This window comes from Calidris pugnax, unplaced genomic scaffold (genome assembly GCF_001431845.1).
Source record: "Calidris pugnax isolate Ruff unplaced genomic scaffold, ASM143184v1 scaffold24, whole genome shotgun sequence".
Classification (NCBI taxonomy): domain Eukaryota; kingdom Metazoa; phylum Chordata; class Aves; order Charadriiformes; family Scolopacidae; genus Calidris; species Calidris pugnax.
In genome coordinates, this window is record NW_015090922.1 from 5,563,008 (window position 1) to 5,581,615 (window position 18,608).

Below are 18,608 nucleotides of genomic sequence, written 5' to 3' on the forward strand. Positions count from 1 at the left end.
ATTTATTTATGTATTTGATTAACTTGTGCATGTATTCATTTTCTTTCAAGGGTTCCTGGAACTGTATTCAGATGTTTTCAGTGGTGGACTGGAATTTGAGATCTCATTCAAATTTAGAACAGATCAGCTCAATGGATTGCTTTTGTTTGTTTACAACAAAGATGGCCCGGATTATCTTGCAGTAAGTTCAGAAATACAAATAACTATATTCAGATATGACCTGTGAGTTTTGTCTACTAAGATATGTCCAGCATTTAAAGAAATTTCAAACCATGTTATTTTTGTGGTTTACTTATTTTGAAATATTTGTGCACAGCAAAATGTAAGGGGAGCAAAAAAGCTCCGACAAATGCTCAGAATAGGTTACCTCTGTTATTTATATCATAAATAAGAAAGATATCAGTATATGAATATATTAAAAGCAGAATCGCTCTCTTTGCTGCTTTAGAAGCAATTAGAAAATAGAATAAAAGCTGTGCATTAAAAGCTTTTGGTTCATTCCTGGGAAAGTATAGAGTTACCCAATTTCCTGGTTCTCATACTAGAACGAAATCAATTAAATTGTAAATCAAAAAGTTCATGATGGGAATTGTCCAATGTCCTAATAAAGCTTTTTCTGTAAGGCACATGTATTTTTTATAACCAATACGATTTCCTTGATTTGAAATGTAAGGATTGTTATATAGACAGAAATTAGTGGTCCAGCTTAATCCCATCTCATCCCTATTGCTGTTTTCCCAACACTGTAGAAGAGGCTCTGCAAATCCTGTATTGGGGGTTTTATGCTGAAAAGTACTCATGCTTCCATCTTTTCCAGGAATTTCTTTAAGGTTAAATGTGTTTGTTACAGCTTTTTCATTTATTTATTTTTTATTAGTTACATGGCTCTGGTTTTTCATTTTTTCTTCCCCCAATGATTTTGAATGTAATTAGACTGTGGTCACCATTGCTTAGTGGATCAACTACCTGCTTGCACCAACTAGTAGGTATTACATTGAAAGTAGTATCTCTTGTTAGTTGGTCCAAGAAGCAATTATTTACATTTCAAAATTTTTGAGAGTATTGTCACTCTTTATGACCTAATCTGCCCTTTCTGCATTTTTACTGAATTTCATTTGTTTATTTATTATTATACCACTGTTTTGCTAATGGCTGTCATGTCACAGACTGTTTTATTGCATGGCATTATATCTAATGTGCCTTTTCTTTTAAACTTCTGACATAAAACGTATAAATATATATCTCTACTTTTCAGGTCAATTATAACTTGTTTTTCACTTTTCCTATTGCTGACTTTCCTAGCAGATAATTTTTTCCTGGGTGTTGAATTCTGCTAGACGCGTTTGCTTCCTCTTTTTCAAGCAGCCTTAGTCCAAAAATTATAAGTTCCAATAACAATTCTGGCTAATTACACATTACTACTTTAGATTTACCCTCGAGTAATGACCAAGATAATGATCTAGTGGCGTAAGATGCTACGCAGACACTACTGTCCCACTTTAAAGGACTTGTATGTGTGTAATTCACAGTACAGAGGCACTACTTATGCGAATGGTGTTCACAGGGACAAACATAGTTTGGGTTCTTCTGGAGATTCTTGTATATGATCCTTGTTTCCTTTCCCTTGCTCTGTGAAAGACTAACAAATATAAGAAAATAGCTTCTGACTGTAAAGGGAAAAGGGCACTTACTTAATTGAAAGTGCAGTCAAAATCACAAAGTAGTTAGACAAAACACCTTTCTCTATTCCTACTTCCAGATTTTTAGCAGTATTATATTCACATGATTTTTAGCACTGAAAACTGGTTAGATAATTTTCTTCGCATTTGTCCTAAGTCAAGTATTTTTTTCTTTTTTACACTTTACTCCTGACCTCAACATCTCCATAGCCTTAAGATGAGGAATTTTAGAGAGGATGAGTGCATGCAGGCTTTTGAACCCTTGCAACTTCGTGTTCTGCACATACATAATGATGACAGAAGGTTTTTCCATACACTTGAGCTCACAAAAAAAGGTTAATAGAAAGTGAAAATGAGGTGTGTAGCATGTTGCGCATGAGCTACGATGTCTTTGTCAGGATCTTTGGTCAGGAGACACTTGCACTGCAAAACAGATTAGAAGCTGTACTGCTTATCCTGAGTGCCAGTGTAAGATGGTATTCCCTGACCCTTTGCTTTGCATAGGTCACAGCTCTATTATTAGCTTTATTGTTTTGGAATGACTAAACTAGACACGTGACTGGCCTGCTACCAAATAGCCAAAGACTCTGTCTTGTCTTCTGCCCAAGAAAAAATTATGTCCTAGAAAGATGCTCTGTGTAAAGGTCACTTCTTCCACGACTTCCATGCTGTGAAAGTTAACTTAAGCTGGAGAAGTCAATCTGATTCTTGCTGGATGCAGGCACAATACTGATGAGCAAACTGCAACCTGATAAACTAGTACAAATCACTAGCTCTGACTCTGGCATGTATTTCCTCATGAGTTTTTGGTTGAATGAAGGTACTGTGACAGCTGGTAGAGTTTGCGTTACTGATTTTGATGCTCACCACTTCAACAGCAGAAAAAGCCTAAGCCCTGCAAATCTTGTGTGTGACAGTGGCACAAGCATGATACAAAATAACCAGTCTGAGATGAAAGTGCTACTTGTTGATGGAGTTTAGTAGGTGTGAAATAAGTGTTTGGGGGACTCGAAAGTCAAAATCTTTTTGTTAGTGAAGAAGTGACTGGAACTCATGTGGGACTCATGAAGATTATATACCTATTGGTCACCAGTGATTTCTCTGTCTGGTGTGAGGAAGAGATTTCTGTTGCCTTACTATTAAAGACTGACTGATTCTGAGGAGACTACTGCAGAGTCTGTGTTTGGGCCTCTACTTTCTGCCTGGCCAGCCTGAACAGAGCTGGTACCAGTACAGAACATATCTTTAAACTTATTGATTTTGAACCAGAGAGCCCTGTTCAGCATCAAGACCACGTACTTTTTCAACAGGGCTCACATTTGTCATTGCCAAGTCTCTTCCTTGCCTTTGGTGATATCCCTGAGTCTCAGGATGACTTCCAAGTTCAAAGGAGATCAAGCCATAATCAGTCTTGTAGCTCAACAGTGGTTGAGACTGTTGGATGGCAGATTTAACGAAGTGCCATTCAGCCTCCCATGCAGCCCTTATCCTATCTGAGTTTTGTTTCTCAGAGCTACGGCTGGTTATTCCTTTCATCTTCAAAATCATATGTTTATAAGCAAATTGAGTGAGGTAGGGACTAGCTACCTCACCAGAAGGAAAAAAGAGAAGCAAAAAATAATTTAGGTTGAAGGGATGTTTTGAGGAAGTTTAATACCAAATCTCCGCTAAACACAGACCAACTCAAGTTTGATACTTTCTCTTATACTGGAGAGTCCACCACTGAATACAGTAGTCCAGATGTGGTCTTCCACTTGCGGAACAGAGGGGAAGAATCATGTCCTTGAAGCCACTGCCTACCTTATTTCTAATACAGCCCAGTGCATGGCTGGCCTTCATCATTTCAAAGGTACATTGCTGACCAGATTTCAATTTGTAATCCATCTTGATTAGGGTCCTTCAAAGGACACTCAGTCCTTTTCTTCAAAGCTGCTTTCTATGTATAGAACACCACTGGCCAACCCCCTTTGATATCAACTGCAAACTTGCTGAGAGTCCACTCCATCCTATTGCCCAGGTCACTAATATTTTTTATTTTTATCAGAATCAGTCTCTTTATCAATCTCTGAGAGATGCCACTAGTAACCAGCTACTTGTTGAACCTGCCCATGTGCCTGTACAAGCTCTTCTTGCCCTTCATGTCCCCTCACAGATTTAAGCTAAGCTTTGGCTTTCCTAATTCCATCCTTGCATGCCCAGGTATATCAAAATAAGAATTGTGTGCACAGACAACAGTATTAACAAAATTTTGCAGTGGTGCTTAATATTTGTACCTCAAATACTAAAAAGCAAGTATGCTTTTGACCATTAAACTGTGAACCTGCTCAGGTTTAGAGATATAATGCCTTTATAATGATGCTAAATTGTCTTGTTCTGTTGAGAGATGGTAACTAACATGTTTGGCAGAAGAATAAGCTGATCTTAGTGCGTTTTTGGTTTAATGTCATAATATATTTTCCAAGGACAGATTAACAATCAAGCATGTTTTTAAAGGGCTCCCAAAGTTTTATCCAAAGCAAACAATTTATCTCTTGTTTTTCTGAACCTGCACTCAGTACCGGAGAGGAGGATCTGTAAATGCTGGATGTATGCAGGACTTTGCTCTTTTATCTTCATCATGCAGAACAAGTGGTTCTCTATCTCTAACTGCACTCGGGCATTCTAAATGTCAGTCCAAGTCATCATAAAAAGCACATGCATCATTCTCTGCCTGCTTTTAGACTATGCCAAGATGAGTAAATTGGAAGAGTGATGTGCTGAGTGGTGACCCTATGTCAAACACCATGTCCTCTCTCCAGCTTCCAGGTCTGGCAGACTTGCTGGCATACCGCTTTAGTCATGCAGCTGAAACCCTTCCTTCACACTAGCGTAGTGTGCTCTGTATTAATTCTCATCAGTGAAGAAAAACAAGTGAATTTTCCAATGAACTACTGTTTCAAGCTATACCCATCAGCATTGATGCCATGATTTGTCCTTCGCTTGTATTGTAGAGCCCTTAGCTACAAAGGGCTATGGACTCGTGGAAATATGAAAAGTTGTGGTCCCAAAGAAACAAATAAACCAAATCCCTTTGTCTCATGAGCAGTCAGTGTGCACTCTGCAACAGGGCCTGTATTGCCAGTGACATCTCAAGTACTGAGTTCTTTCTTCAGATGAGGTCCCTGTTAAGGAAATGCAATCCAATTACAAATACTGCAATATTAATATTATCGATAATCGAAATATGTCAGCTTGTCATTATTGGTGATAAGCATTCATATTAAATCTGTAGTTTTTATTTCACTTAATAAGATTTTGGCCTGGAAACAGAAATGCCTTTTTGTGAACACACCCATATTTTTCAACCACAAGTTCCTCATCTGTTTACTGCTCTATACCTGCCAATTTACAGTCAGCCCATTTGTGTTCCATTCAGTTAGGATAAAGTATCTTGCAATAAAGCATTTGGAAACTTCTGAAGGGAGAATTTAAGTAAAATATATTTCTATTAGAGAATTGGCACATTAATTTTTAAAAGCACATACAAACACAATTATTTTCTTACAAGATTTAGAAGAATAAGGATGAAAAACAGAATCAGTGTATGCTGGAAAAATTTGAAATTGAGTTCACCAGCCAATTAAAAAGACCTTAATCAGATCTGACATTTCATTTCCTTATTATCTTGTTACATTCTTCTAAAAAATGAATTGATAGATGAAATACTGTTTTCTCATTCTCAAAAAAAAAAAAAAAAAGCAAAAACGGCCCGGGTTTTTTTTTTTAACAAAATACACTCTTTACTACCCGAGGACCTTTACTATTTCAAGACAGTTAACATATGGAATACAAGACTGAAATCTCATTATAATTACCTAGCTGAAAATTCTACGTTAGTATTTACTTATTTAATTCTAAGTTTGCTAGACTCCCGTGGGGATAAATGTGTTTTGCCACTCATTCTGGAAGTGTTCGAAAAACAGCAAAGAAATAACAGTAAATAATAATTCAATGCAGAAACTGTTCTTTTTGTTTATTTTAGATTTGACTACTTTATATGATGTCACTATATTCCACAAATACATAATCTTCCAAAAATAAGCTACTAAAAGTCAACTTTAGTGCACCGACAGAAAAAAAAAAAAAAAAAGGCAAAACGGTCCTGGTTCATTTTCTTTTCCTTTTACTTAGTGATATTAGTGACAAAGTCAGTTGTCAAAACATCAGAATATATTTTCCTATGTTCTGAGTTAACTAATACGCTGTATTTAGCATGTTTTGTGTAAGCAATTTTTATGTAATTTCTGCTGTTCTGAGGATGAAAATTGATAAAGATTGTTCATTGATCTTGTTCATTGACCCCCTTGATTATTTGTTTAAAATTACTGTCTGTTGTTGCTGTGTATGTGATGTCTTTTTCAAATTTTTTTTTTCTGTTTTAAAATATACAGATTGAACTGAAAAGTGGAATTTTAAACATCTTTTTGAAAACTGGCATTGTCTTTACACAAGTGGATCTCTGGTTAGGACTGTCTTACTGTGACGGAAAGTGGAACGAAGTCACCGTGAACAAGGAGGGCTCTGTAGTTTCAGCAAGTATGAATGAGCTGAGAGAGCAAACGCTCGAACCCCGTGTTCAGCAGCTGAAAGTAAACTCACCGGTCTATGTAGGAGGGATCCCACCTGAGATTCAGAAATTTTATAAAGAACTGAGCTTAGAACAAGGTAAGGTGACACCTATAAGAATATATGCTTTTGTAAAAACTGGTGTCCTGCACAAGGTGGGCGTTCTGCTGCTAATAGTGTAAATTCATGAATATGTAACGGGAATTTTTCCTCCCACCCATTGTTGCTCTAACTACCAGTTATCCCTACCCATCTACCTTCTCTTAGACCTGATTCTTTTGTAAGACTATAAAAATCCTTTCAACCCAATGATATCCGAAGCAATTTACCTCATAGGAGAGGGACTGTAGAGTTGCAAAGGGTAATCTGAAGCGCCCAACCAGAAGATCTCAAATCTTCATCAGAGAAAGCCAGTTTGGATAAACTTGCTTACTTGATCAACTTTTGTCACTTGCAGACCTGAAATACAAAGCTAGTGGAAGACAGTAAACATAGGTTAAATCACTATAATGAGAGTGGATGCTGCCACAGGGAAGAATTGTTGGAAGTTTATTAGTCTCTTTGTAGATGATACTGATTCTGGTCTAAAAAAATAAGTGAGCATAAAATTGTGAATTTGGATTTTAGCTACATTACCATGATGTTTTCCATGTCATGAGGAGAGGAGATGGTCATGCTTTTAGCCATCACTGTTATCCTTCTCTTCTGGAACAGGTTGAATTTCTGGGGAAAAAAGAAAACTGTTAATTGCGGGCTGATACTGATGGCCTCCACAAAAGGATGTGCTGTATGAAACGTAGTCAAAAAGTGTCTGTTAAACTAGCTCTGTTGGCAGTTTGGCTGTGTTTTTTCATTACTTACGAAGATACCAATCAGTCATGGTGTGTTTTTCAGATACTGTGGGCAAATAAGTAGCAGTCAGTAGATGATTAGTGGGGAATCTCATAAGTGGCTTTGGATACACACCCTCACGTTGAATGCCTGCATTCTAGTAAGCTCTGCAGTGCTCCACTGAAGCCTTGTCATTTCACCACTATAGAATAGATTGAATCAAATCCATGCACTGGCATTCACTGGTAGCTCAAAAATAGTTTTAAATATTCTTCCAGCTGTGGGTATCACTTATATGACAATCTTCCTTCAGGTTCTGTATGCATAATATTTATGGCCCGAAAGAGCTAGCCAGTCGTACCCTGTCAGTGTTGCCTCCCAGCAGATGGTATAGCCTCGTGACTGGATGCATTTGCAACTCCTGCAGCAAAGAGATCTGTGAACAAAGAATCTAGGGCAAAATAACATCTAAAGTGAATGTCTGAAGAGCATATCGGGGCACATCAATAAACATTACTTTTTTCACCGAACTTCATCAGCGTGCTGCAAAATAAGATGGCGGCTGTGAATTTATATTCAGAGCTTCTGAAGATAAAAAACATTATTGTGTGGTCCCAAATATAGATTCAAATGAGCAAGATTAGGCATTACAGCTTTGAAATTTTTATTTAGGACTTTTATTTAGGACTATAATGATGTAATGGTATGAGGGTAGAATATGGAGACCTTCCCAGTTTGATGGATATTTACGAAAGATTTTCTCAATTAATGGCTGCTTGGTAGTTAATTTTGAATAAAGAAATATTGTTTTACCCACAGCAAATAAAGGGTACATAGCCTTCTCCTCCCACCCCACCTCCATGTCAGTTACAACTTTATTTTAAGAAATTTCAGCTAGAATCTGTGGGCCTTTGCATGACCCATCACGTGGCCTCGTGAGAGGTCAAGATGGAGGGGAGCCGGCAGGAATGTTTGTGACAATTTGTACTGTCATTATTTATTCTGCAGCTACCTGAGAGTAAACAAGAATACTTGGCTAACATAGTCAGAAACCTTCAAATAAATGCAGCTAAAAAGATACTAAAAATAATGTATTAAAATAGGTTATACAGAATGTATCCCTTTGCAAATTAAACAACTGTTCATTTTGTCTAACAATTAAAATACCCGTGTGGACTTGGACTAATTCTTTCCTCCTGCCTAAGAAGCTGAACAGATAGCTGTGGAGTAGGAGCTGAGCTTAAATTAGTATGTATTCATTTTAAGGAATATGTCTAAAATCCTACTATTGTGGAGAAAGAAGGTGTTTTAGAGAATGATTCAAGATGGATGTCCAGCTTCAGTGCCCCTTTCTTTTTCTGTGAACTATGTATGGATATTAGATTCTCAGATGGGGTGGCTAAGTACAAATACTATTCTGACCTGCTATCATCCAGTAATAAAGGAAATAAAAGTAAATATGGTGCTTTCACAAAGCTAAAAAAGAGCATTGATCTGTGTGGCTGATTTTTACTTTACAAAGGTAATTCTTCAATGAATTGAAGCCTTCAGTTTGGTTACTGTTTACTTTGTTTTTACATTGAACATGATGACTCTAGTTTACTCAGATCTGAGAGCTATTTTCTATTCAATTTATTAAGTTCCTTTGTAAATTAAGTCAGAAGTATATAACTGCATCCTGAAATATTGTAGTGGTGTTTTTACTGCAGGTAACTAATTTAACCTACTTGTAATATTGATAGGAATGTTACACACACACACATAAATATACATATGTATATATAGAAATAAATAGAAAATGAGGTTATTTAATTTTTTTTCTCATTAATGAACAGTTTGGGGTTATATTCCTAGAGCGTGTTTGTAAGCAGCATACCAGTTATATCCCCAGTAGGATGAATTGATATAACTCCACGATCTCATGAAGTTAATTATATTTTTAATCTAGATAGTCTTCTCGGTTTGAAGAAGTGTGTATATTAACAAAATATTAGCAAGCAACAGAAAGCTGTTTTTCAAATTCAGAGTCACTTTTATGGTAATAATTTTAAAGAGAGAAGTGACAGATGAGAAAACAGAAAGTATAGTCAGTAAGGCAGGGACTCAACACTAGAATGCCAGGAATTTTTACCAGCTTAGTATCTTGAGAGGGCAGAATGTCATATTCACTTTACAGTCTTTAATGCTGAAAATATAGAATTGAAAGGAGCAAAAGCGATTCTTAATTAACGACTGAAGCTCTTTATGTGATACTAATCCCTTACTGTTTGCTAGGTTTCGGTGGTTGCATGAAGGATGTTAAATTTACACGAGGTGCTGTCGTTAACTTGGCATCTGTGTCCAGCAGTGCTGTCAGAGTCAATCTGGACGGATGCCTATCAACTGACAGTGCTGTTAACTGCAGGGGAAATGACTCCATCCTAGTATACCGAGGAAAAGAGCAGAGTGTTTATGAGAGTGGTCTACAACCATTTACAGGTAACACATTGGTTCCTTAAATGAAATACATAATATTTCTTTCGTTCCGTATTAGTGTATTACCCTGTTCAGTGTTTGCTTTTTTTTTTTTCCTTTGAAGAATACCTGTATAGGGTGGTTGCCACAAATGAAGGAGGATCGGTATCTAGTGAATGGACCCGTGTTCGTACAAGAGAATCAGGTAAGTATAATTCTAAGGCTTACTTGTTCCCATTCTTAGTCAGCTATCTAACATCAGGTTGGAGAAAATCCCACCACAACAGTTTTAAGTAGTGTAAGTTTCATAGTGTTTCTAAAGGAGCAAAACTGCTTAATGCTTTGAATAGGTACCAAATTACAGTCTTCAGCTATAAAGTGTTCAGGGAAGTGTTTTCCACACATAACTGAAGGTCTTTTCCAGATACATATTAGGTTATGAAATTATGTGACAGCAAAGAATGTGAAAGGATTGAACTGCACTGACTAAGAACAGCCACACGTCTAGGTACGTTCATACACACACGTATAAACTCACACTACCTGAGTCTGCTGGAGTAAGTAAATCTGTATTTTTCCTATAAATAACTTAGTGACACAAAATCAAGTGTAGAGATAGAAGAAACACTGGTATCTCTGTCACAACCTGTGGAAGATAGGAGGCCATGAAGTTGTCAGGGAGAAGAAGGTCTCGTGAAAGTTTTTCTTTGTATTACCTGCACGTGGGTATGCTGCTCAGTGCTGCTGAACAAGGATTCTTTTAACAAGTAGCCCATAGATTGTGTGTGAAAATGTGGGAATATTTAACAGAAAAGCAGCATGTGGCTGGTGGAGAAGGTTTCAAAGTAGGAACATAATACCTGCTGAGCCTTAAAGATAAAATTTTTCATATATTTTACTGAAGAAAATTTAAGGGGCCTTTCTGTTCAGTGTTTTTGCAAACTTTGAGCCAGCAAGTTTTTGAAGATTTACAGTTGTACATGTTTTATTTAACCAACTTTCCCTCTTCTGTAAATTGAAGCCTAATTGCATTCTATCAATGCATAAAATTCTTCTGACGCAAGATCTTAAATACATGGTCTTAAAAAATGATACAATACCTGAGTAAATATTGGACTTGCGAATGCATTCTTCTACAATTTACTGTCATTATTTTGTGTATTACCCAGAAGAGAGAAAATAATGCATATTTTCATATCGACTGTCTGACAACTGTAAGGTTTACTATAAATTTATGTTTGCAAGCTGACCACAGCATTGAGCAGCTACGTGCTCCCGGGGGTTGAAGAATAATTGCGCTATTTAATTATTTTTGAGTTGGTTTTGTTATGTCCCTTATGAGAAGACCATCTGCTATACAGTACCTTACCTTGCCCTGTGATACAGTTCAGAACTAATAAAATCAATATATTAGTGTACTAACTAAAGCTTTCCTAGTGTGTCACATTCTTTCTTTGCACAAGAATCACAACTTCCTGATATCTTTATAGTTTGCATTCTGGTACTCTTCTTATAAAAAAAACAAGGCTGCATTCATATTTAGTGAAACTAAACAAAAAAATTGCAAAAAAGAGGTTATTTGGTGGTGAAAAAAGCCAATGATCATCAGAGGGGCTAGGGAGTCCACATGCATTTACAGCAAACTCATCATCCATCATCCTGCCATAGTGTTCCTTGGGCCTTTCTTCTGCATCCCTTGTGCAGTCATCTGTGATGAAGTTGTTGCTGGCCAGACCTTTACTTTGGTATAGGAATATCTAATAAATAGTTAAAGGTTATGGGAAATGGGATGATTTTTATTTTATTAGCAACTGTATGCATATATGAACTTGGCTTTCCAGTTCTTTTAAACATCTTCATTTTCCTTTTTTTTTTTTTTTCCTTTTTACAATATGGAATGATCAGAAGCAAAGAGTTTTGCAAAAAGCCCTTACAAGTCTCTGCTTTGCCCTGAGGCAGTTGTATGGTGTTGTGAAAATATGAAAATAAATGGAAAAGCTTAAATTTTTTGAAGTAGTTTTATAAACGAGGATGCAGTTTTTAGAGAAGTTTCATAGTTGTGGCATTCTGTGGCTTAGATATCTAACAGATTAATACCAAACCCTTCCCTGTTGCAATACTGTCTTGCTTTGTTCAGTTGCATGATTATAATGCCTGAATTTGTTAGCTACATACAATCCACCTCTCCTCTTTGTGAGTGATGCTTAAATACGTTTGATACATTAAATGTTTTTGGAAAATCGCAACAAGACAAGAAGGAATGTTATGTAGATGGAGTTTTGATGGTTTTGAAATATAGCTTAAACTGAATAGCTCAAGATGTGCAGTCATATTAAATCAATGCTGAAAAGTTACAACTCTAATAAATTGTATTTATGCTAATGGTTGAGTCTGATTTACTGCAGCCATTAAAAGTGAAGAATAGGGGCAATAGTCTCCTTAGAACTGCCATTTTCTCTATTTTCTATTTTATCCTTCTACAGTTCCGCAAAATGTGCCAACTCCCTCAAGAGTTCACAGTATAAATGGTTACAGCGTTGAGGTCACCTGGGACAAACCTGCTGGGGTCATAGGTGTAATTGAGAAGTACATTTTGAAAGCATATGAAGAGGATGGTCCCAACGTACCCATCACTAGTGCTGAGCTTACTGACACTAGTATACTCACAGGTAAATGTTGTTAAGTACTATTTTTTAGGCACATCTAATAATGTGGGATGCTTATATCTCCTTTTGTTGAGCCGTAAAGTATTACTTGCCTATTTCTGTGTATACACAGCATGTACAATGTTTGGAAGGGTAGTGTTTGGTGTCAACATCTACATACATAACAGTGTACTGACTTCAAAGAACAATAGAAGATACAACTCAAATACTGAAAAGCAGTTTTATTTAAGGTATTCCTTCTCAACCTATTGATGCTTTGGGAGACAATGCTTTTTGGGGATTTTTATTTGTTTGGTTTTTAGCTTAGTATATGTCATTTTTTTTTCCCTTCCATTATTGTTACATCCAGTTCAACTAAATTAACTCTACATGTGGGTCCCATAAGACACTATTTGACCTGATGTATGAAAGCACTTGATATACTTACTTAATGTTGATCATACAAACCTAACTTATTTCAGTAGGAACTAGCACACATTTGTGTTAATTACATGCTTTGCTTGATACCACTGGGATGTGGAGGTAGGTTATTATTGAATGAAGGAACCTAGGGCTCTGGGTTTTATGCGCTTTGGTCACTGTTGAGCTGTGGGTTGAGTACAGGAGCTATTGCACTTGTGATGTTTTCTGGAGTCTAGGTCTTTTTACTCATGGGAGGCGGATGTTTTTAGGAGGAAACACTGAACTCTGTGTTGCAAAAGGAACATTTTGGGACCTCTTTTCCTGTCAGGATAGTGTGGATCTGGCTTTCTGCTCTCTATTAACAGAAAGCCTGGGGAAGGGTGCACATTGCTGACAACAGTCTGAATTATGTTACGACTAAATGGGGCAATAGTACAAAGTCTTACTTTCGTTGTAACAAACTGTGACTAATAGATTTGTCTATAGACACTCTAAAATTAATTACATATTCATAACAATTGAAAAAGTGCTAATGACATAATGCTCAAAGTGGATGCTTTCATTTGGCTCAGCTTTAGGCAATATAACAATCCAGTGCTTTAACCTTAAGGCAGTATATTATACACTGCTTTCCTGAAGCCCAGGTAATGTGTGCTTGGTGTTTTTACTTAAGTCTATATGTTTCTCTATCATAACATATGTATAAATTTTTAAAAGCAAACATGCACATATTTTTTTCAGTTTGAAATCTATTGACTATTTGTGAGTAATGTGCTTACAATACAAAAACTGCATGGGCTTTTTACTCACTTTGATTGATTTGTGTTGAATTTGTTGATTTGAATACTCTTCATCTATGCTGTAAAGCAATACAAATTATATTAGCAGAAACTGAAGACCATATTAGAAGCATATGGATTAGATAGCTTATTCACAGCTGATGATCAGAACCAAAATGTCATTTAAATTTGTTGGAATTGTGCCATGATTATGTCAGGGTTATGAAAGTCTACACCAGGCTGGACAGGTAAGAGGTTATCCGCATGCAGCTTTCAGGAGGCAGAAGAATCAGACATTCCATTATATTAAATGGAGATAGTAAATGGACCCTGGTTCTTCAGTCTATTATAGCAGATAGCAGTTGAATACTGCAAAATAAAATGACCCTAAGAACTTAAGAATGGCTGTATTCAAACATTGACCTCTCTGACAATATGCCAGATTGTAGATGCTTAGGAAGAAAATGTAAGAAATGTGTTAAGCATAGTTTTTCCTGTTAATACAAATTCAGCTGGTAGTTTGTGGAGTTCCTGCACTGAAAGTTGCATCTGGACCATCATGCTTAATGGTCTGTGCTAGAATTGTTCTTCTTTTTTAATACATTTATGCTTTTGGCTTCTGTAACTTTGGCAGTAAGTTTTCCAATTCAGTTGTGCGTGTGGAAGGAGTGCTTCCTTTTGTTATTTATAACTGCTGTCCAATAGTTTAGTTATGTATTTTCCAATTTGGCATTGTATGAAATACATAATTCATGTCCTCATGGTGAGGTCAGAGCTGAGACAAATGAAAAGTTAAATCACTGATCTTGAAATGATTTTACCCTCAACCTGTTGATTTCAGAGAAGCCTAGACGGATAGATTAGTCTGTGGACATTGAGAAATGGTTACCCACAAATGTAAGACTTAGTTTTTCTTTGAGTTTGCCAAGAAGAGGGATTTTGCCTGTTTTCTCCCTAATTCCAGGGACATTTCTTTAGAAATTCCTTTCTTGAATTCCACGAAAAAATGCTACAGTAACCCCAACAGCCAGGCTTGCTAATGCAACAGGAGAGAGGAAAGCACTACAGCTCTCGGTGGAATCACTGATGAAGCAACTCTGGTTGCTTCATCACAACCTCCTTCAATTTTTTCATTCATTATTAAGCCTAGGCACCACCTAATTTGCTGCTTGCAAATAGATCTGAAGGCATTGACAACTTTACCTCTTTTTTTTCTTTGCACCTTTTTATACCCATCTCTTGTGTTTTGGTTTATATTTACTTATGCAAATTCTTTTGAGCAATTATCATGATTTGTACTGTGCAGTAGGGTCCCGAGTCATAACTGGAGAACAGTAGCAAAAAATTATTAATAGCATTACCCATTTTCCAGGAGGCCTACGTGTGTCAAATTCAGAAGGACCTGTTGTACCCTTGTCAAGAAGAAGAAAAGCTGAGCTAAATATTAAAGGCAAAGTAGGTCTTTAAATGAACATAATACCACAGTCTCAAATGCCTGTTTCTGACTCCTCAGGGACCAAAATTCTTCAAAATCTGACCCTTGTAATCTTCAAAATGTCAAACTGTTTTTTCATTTTCATACAAGAAAGGAATATTCAGCAGATTTAAATCCTTAAAATGAGGTTTTGACTGTTGAACTAGGAGTTTATTGGATAAGGCAATATATTTCATCCTCCGCCTTTGTTCCCTCCATCAGGTATTTATACACATTGATAGATCACCTTGAGCCTTTTCAGGGATCTGCTTAGTAGAGTACCATGGGATAAAGCCCTGGAGGGAAGAGGGGCCCAAAAAGCTGGAGGAGGATCACCTCCTCCAAGCTCAGGAGCAATGCATCCCAACATCCAGAGGGGGACTGTGAAGATGATCAGAGAATTGGAGCACTTCTCCTATGGAGATAGGCTGAGAGAGTTGAGGTTGCTCAGCCCGGAGAAGAGAAGGCTCTGGGGAGACCTTGTAGCAGCCTTCCAGTACCTAAAGGGGGCCTACAGGAGAGATGGGGAGAAACTCTTTATCAGGGAGTGGAGCAATAGGACGAGGGGGTAACGGTTTTAAACTGAAAGATGGTAGAATTAGGTTAGATATTAGGAAGAAATTCTTCACTGTCGGGGTGGTGAGACACTGGAACAGGTTGCCCAGGGAAGTTGTGGATGCTCCATTCCTGGAGGTGTTCAAGGCCGGGTTGGATGGGACTTTGAGCAACCTGATCTAGTGGAAGGTGTCCCTGCCATGGCCAGGGAGTTGGAACTAGATGATCTTTAAGGTCCCTTCCAACCCGAACCATTCTGCAATTCTGTGATTCTCTTTTGTGGGCTGATCAGTCCCAGCTCTCTCAGCGTCTCTTCATAAGAGACATGCTCTTTATCAACTTAGTGGCCCTTTCGTATAATCTATAAAATTGCTGAGGGTGCACGCTTCCCCCATCATCAAGGTCATTATTGAAGATGTTGGACAGTACTGACCCCGGTATCAACCCTGGAGTACTCCACAGCTGTCTTGCCTTTAAGCAGATTTTTGTGCCTCTGATCGCAATCCTCTGACACTTCTCTTATCAAGCACATATGAGAAAAACATTTTATAATTCAGATTGCTGTCATTGTAGAATTCAGGAGATCCGCAAACCTCTAAATATTTCCATCTCCCAATTTCAGGCAGTGAAGAAGGCTAGAAAAAGTGCAAATAATATTTAAATAAATAAGTCCTGCAAAAGAATTTACAAAGCTTTGGTATTCCTGTTACAGACTACTCTATTAATTTTGTGGTTTTTTGCAGTTCATCCCGCCTGTTTCATTGCCACAATAGACACGTGATAACGAGAAAATTGTCAACGGCTTCCTCTCTGAATGAATGCCCTGAATGTTCCCTCCTTCCCTTGACATGTGTTTATAATTACTTTTCACCTTTTAGTCTTTTATGCTCGGCAGATGAATATCTCAGGAAAAGTTAATTTAATGATTTAATATGGTTAATCAAAGTGGCTCGGCTGCTCCTCGGCTTTGAAAGCGCTCTAGCTAGGGAGTCTCTGGGAGGAGGAGATGGGACCTCCTGCCTGTGACTGATAGACCCGGGCTGGCCGGTGGGGCTGCAGGGCCAGGGCAAGCTCGCTGCCTGACTGGCAACTGCCCCTGCTCAAAGAAAAGCCGCCGGCTGAGAGGTTCTCCCTCTCAGAGGAGAGCTCTGCTGTGCTCGAGCTGGCGCTGCCAAAGCAAAGTAGCGCTTCAACCAGCCTTTGGGCCCTGACCGTGGCCTGTGGTGGGGTTTGGGAGGCATGGCGTCTGCGGAGGGCAGCCCCGGGGCCAAGCCCCACAGCACCGCTCGCTTGGGGCCCTGTAAAGCCTGGGGCAACAGTTGGGGGTGGCCGGGGCAGGCCGCTCCCCATGGTCTGGGAGCCCTGGATGGACGCCTCACAGGCCGGGGAGGGCCTGCACAGATGGGGTGAGCCTAAAATGGGAGTTTGCGGCCTTTTGTGGTTCTTAAAAAATGCTGTTTTCTTCCGGGTACTTGGACGTACATGGGGCCCGCAAGTGGTTTGCCTCAGCTAGGCAGATTGCCACGTGACACTACTAATGAATTACTTGGATTTTGCTTTCATGCACTTGGAATTACTTGAAAGACCTTGGTTTGTGCGAATATTTTGCACTCGAAACACCTCTATTCTGCAGTTAATGAGATTTTTGTAAATGGGCAGAAAAGAATCACAAACCAGCTAATGTAAATACGTTTAGGTTCAGGGCACTAGGGGGACTCCCCTAGTCCATACTCCCAAGTTGAGACAAATTTCTGATGTTATAAAACCTTTTATGAAGATGCAAAGTATCACGGCATACTAACCAGGTTTGGATTATTTAGCTTATGTGGCAACTAAAATAGGACAGAACATTTAAAGTAACAAAAACTGAAATTTTGTATTGAAAATAAGGTTTTCAAGAGCTTCTTCATCTAGTGCTTGAGCCACACTTAAGTACAAGGATGGTTGTCATTTTCAGGTAAATTCTTTCTCTTTATCGTCATTTTATAGAAGTGATCTTTGGTCAGAAGCACAGACAGATGACAGAAAACACCTAAATATTCCCCATGGCCAGAAGAATGGCAGTATGTGCTTTAGAGTGCCATGCCACAGTGTGAGAGATGTGGAGGGCTGTTTGCACCCTCTCAACATGAAGTGGTATCATATACTGGAACCCATGTAATGATTGGTGCTGCAGTGCAGTTGTTGGCCTGTTTTGTCCCTGTGGGGATTTTAAGGAGGTTTGTTTTTTCTGTCTCTCTGTCTCTCTCAACCATATATACGCACACCTCTTGGTGGGAAGAGCTGCACCAGAAGCTGCACCTCAGCCCCTGTGCAGATCCCTGTTTGACTGTGGCAGCTAACGCAACATAAGGTAGCCAACAGATCTTTCTATGCCCTTTAGGTTTCTGTGAGTTGTCAGGTAGTGTGTGAGCTCCAAATGACTCTAAATCAGACTGGCAGAATGTAGGTTCATATGTCCTTTCAATTAACTGGCTTTAGCAGACCAGCAGCGTATTTTTTAAAACAAATGATATTAATATTCTGCAGTATTAAGGTTCTAACTTGATTGAGTTTAGACCTAAATGAATCTTGTTTACAGTCTAATGCTGTTGTATAAATTTATTCATATTAAATGTAAATTGTCTAATTAAATAAACCTGGACATTTTATCAAAATTACATCAACTCGTAGCTACATACCAATAGTTTTATTAATAAAAAGAAGTAAATTTCTAAATGTTTGTGAGGGCAGAAAGGATTATTAGTATGTTTTCTATAGACATACTAAAATTTTGCAAAGACAGTAAACAGTCTTTCTCTCTACAAACTTTTAAAACTAAACATCCTGTAGAAAATGAACAATGACAAAGTTGTCTGGAAGGACCAAGAGTAACATAGTGATAGAAATTACAGATCCAATACTCTCTGTGGTTAATTAACTCTTGCTGCTGGGCTAAGGCTTTCTGCAAATTAAGGCAACTAGAGTTGCCTTGTGTTATGGAGATTTTAACAGGCTTCCTTGAACCACTATAACCTGAATTGCGTCTTCAAGGCCAGTGGAGCTTGTGTATGGTTGGTTATGAAATTTTTTTATTGGGAAAAGGCTCTTGCATGCCACAGAAATCCAGTAACCAAAGTAAACTTTTTTTGTTCTTAAAAGCCAACGAGTTGGAACAGGTGCC

At 38.0% G+C, this 18,608-nt stretch overlaps 1 protein-coding gene across 1 annotated transcript in view; it reads left to right on the plus strand.

The window, feature by feature from the left end:
- The window catches only part of USH2A (Usher syndrome 2A (autosomal recessive, mild)), a 393,292-nt gene that overhangs the window by 149,231 nt on the left and 225,453 nt on the right, over nt 1–18,608 (plus strand). The window contains exons 25-29 of the mRNA XM_014950535.1: nt 51–181; nt 6,110–6,383; nt 9,390–9,593; nt 9,694–9,774; nt 12,053–12,238. Coding sequence (XP_014806021.1) covers nt 51–181; nt 6,110–6,383; nt 9,390–9,593; nt 9,694–9,774; nt 12,053–12,238 — 876 coding nt within the window. The remainder of the gene's footprint in view (nt 1–50; nt 182–6,109; nt 6,384–9,389; nt 9,594–9,693; nt 9,775–12,052; nt 12,239–18,608) is intronic.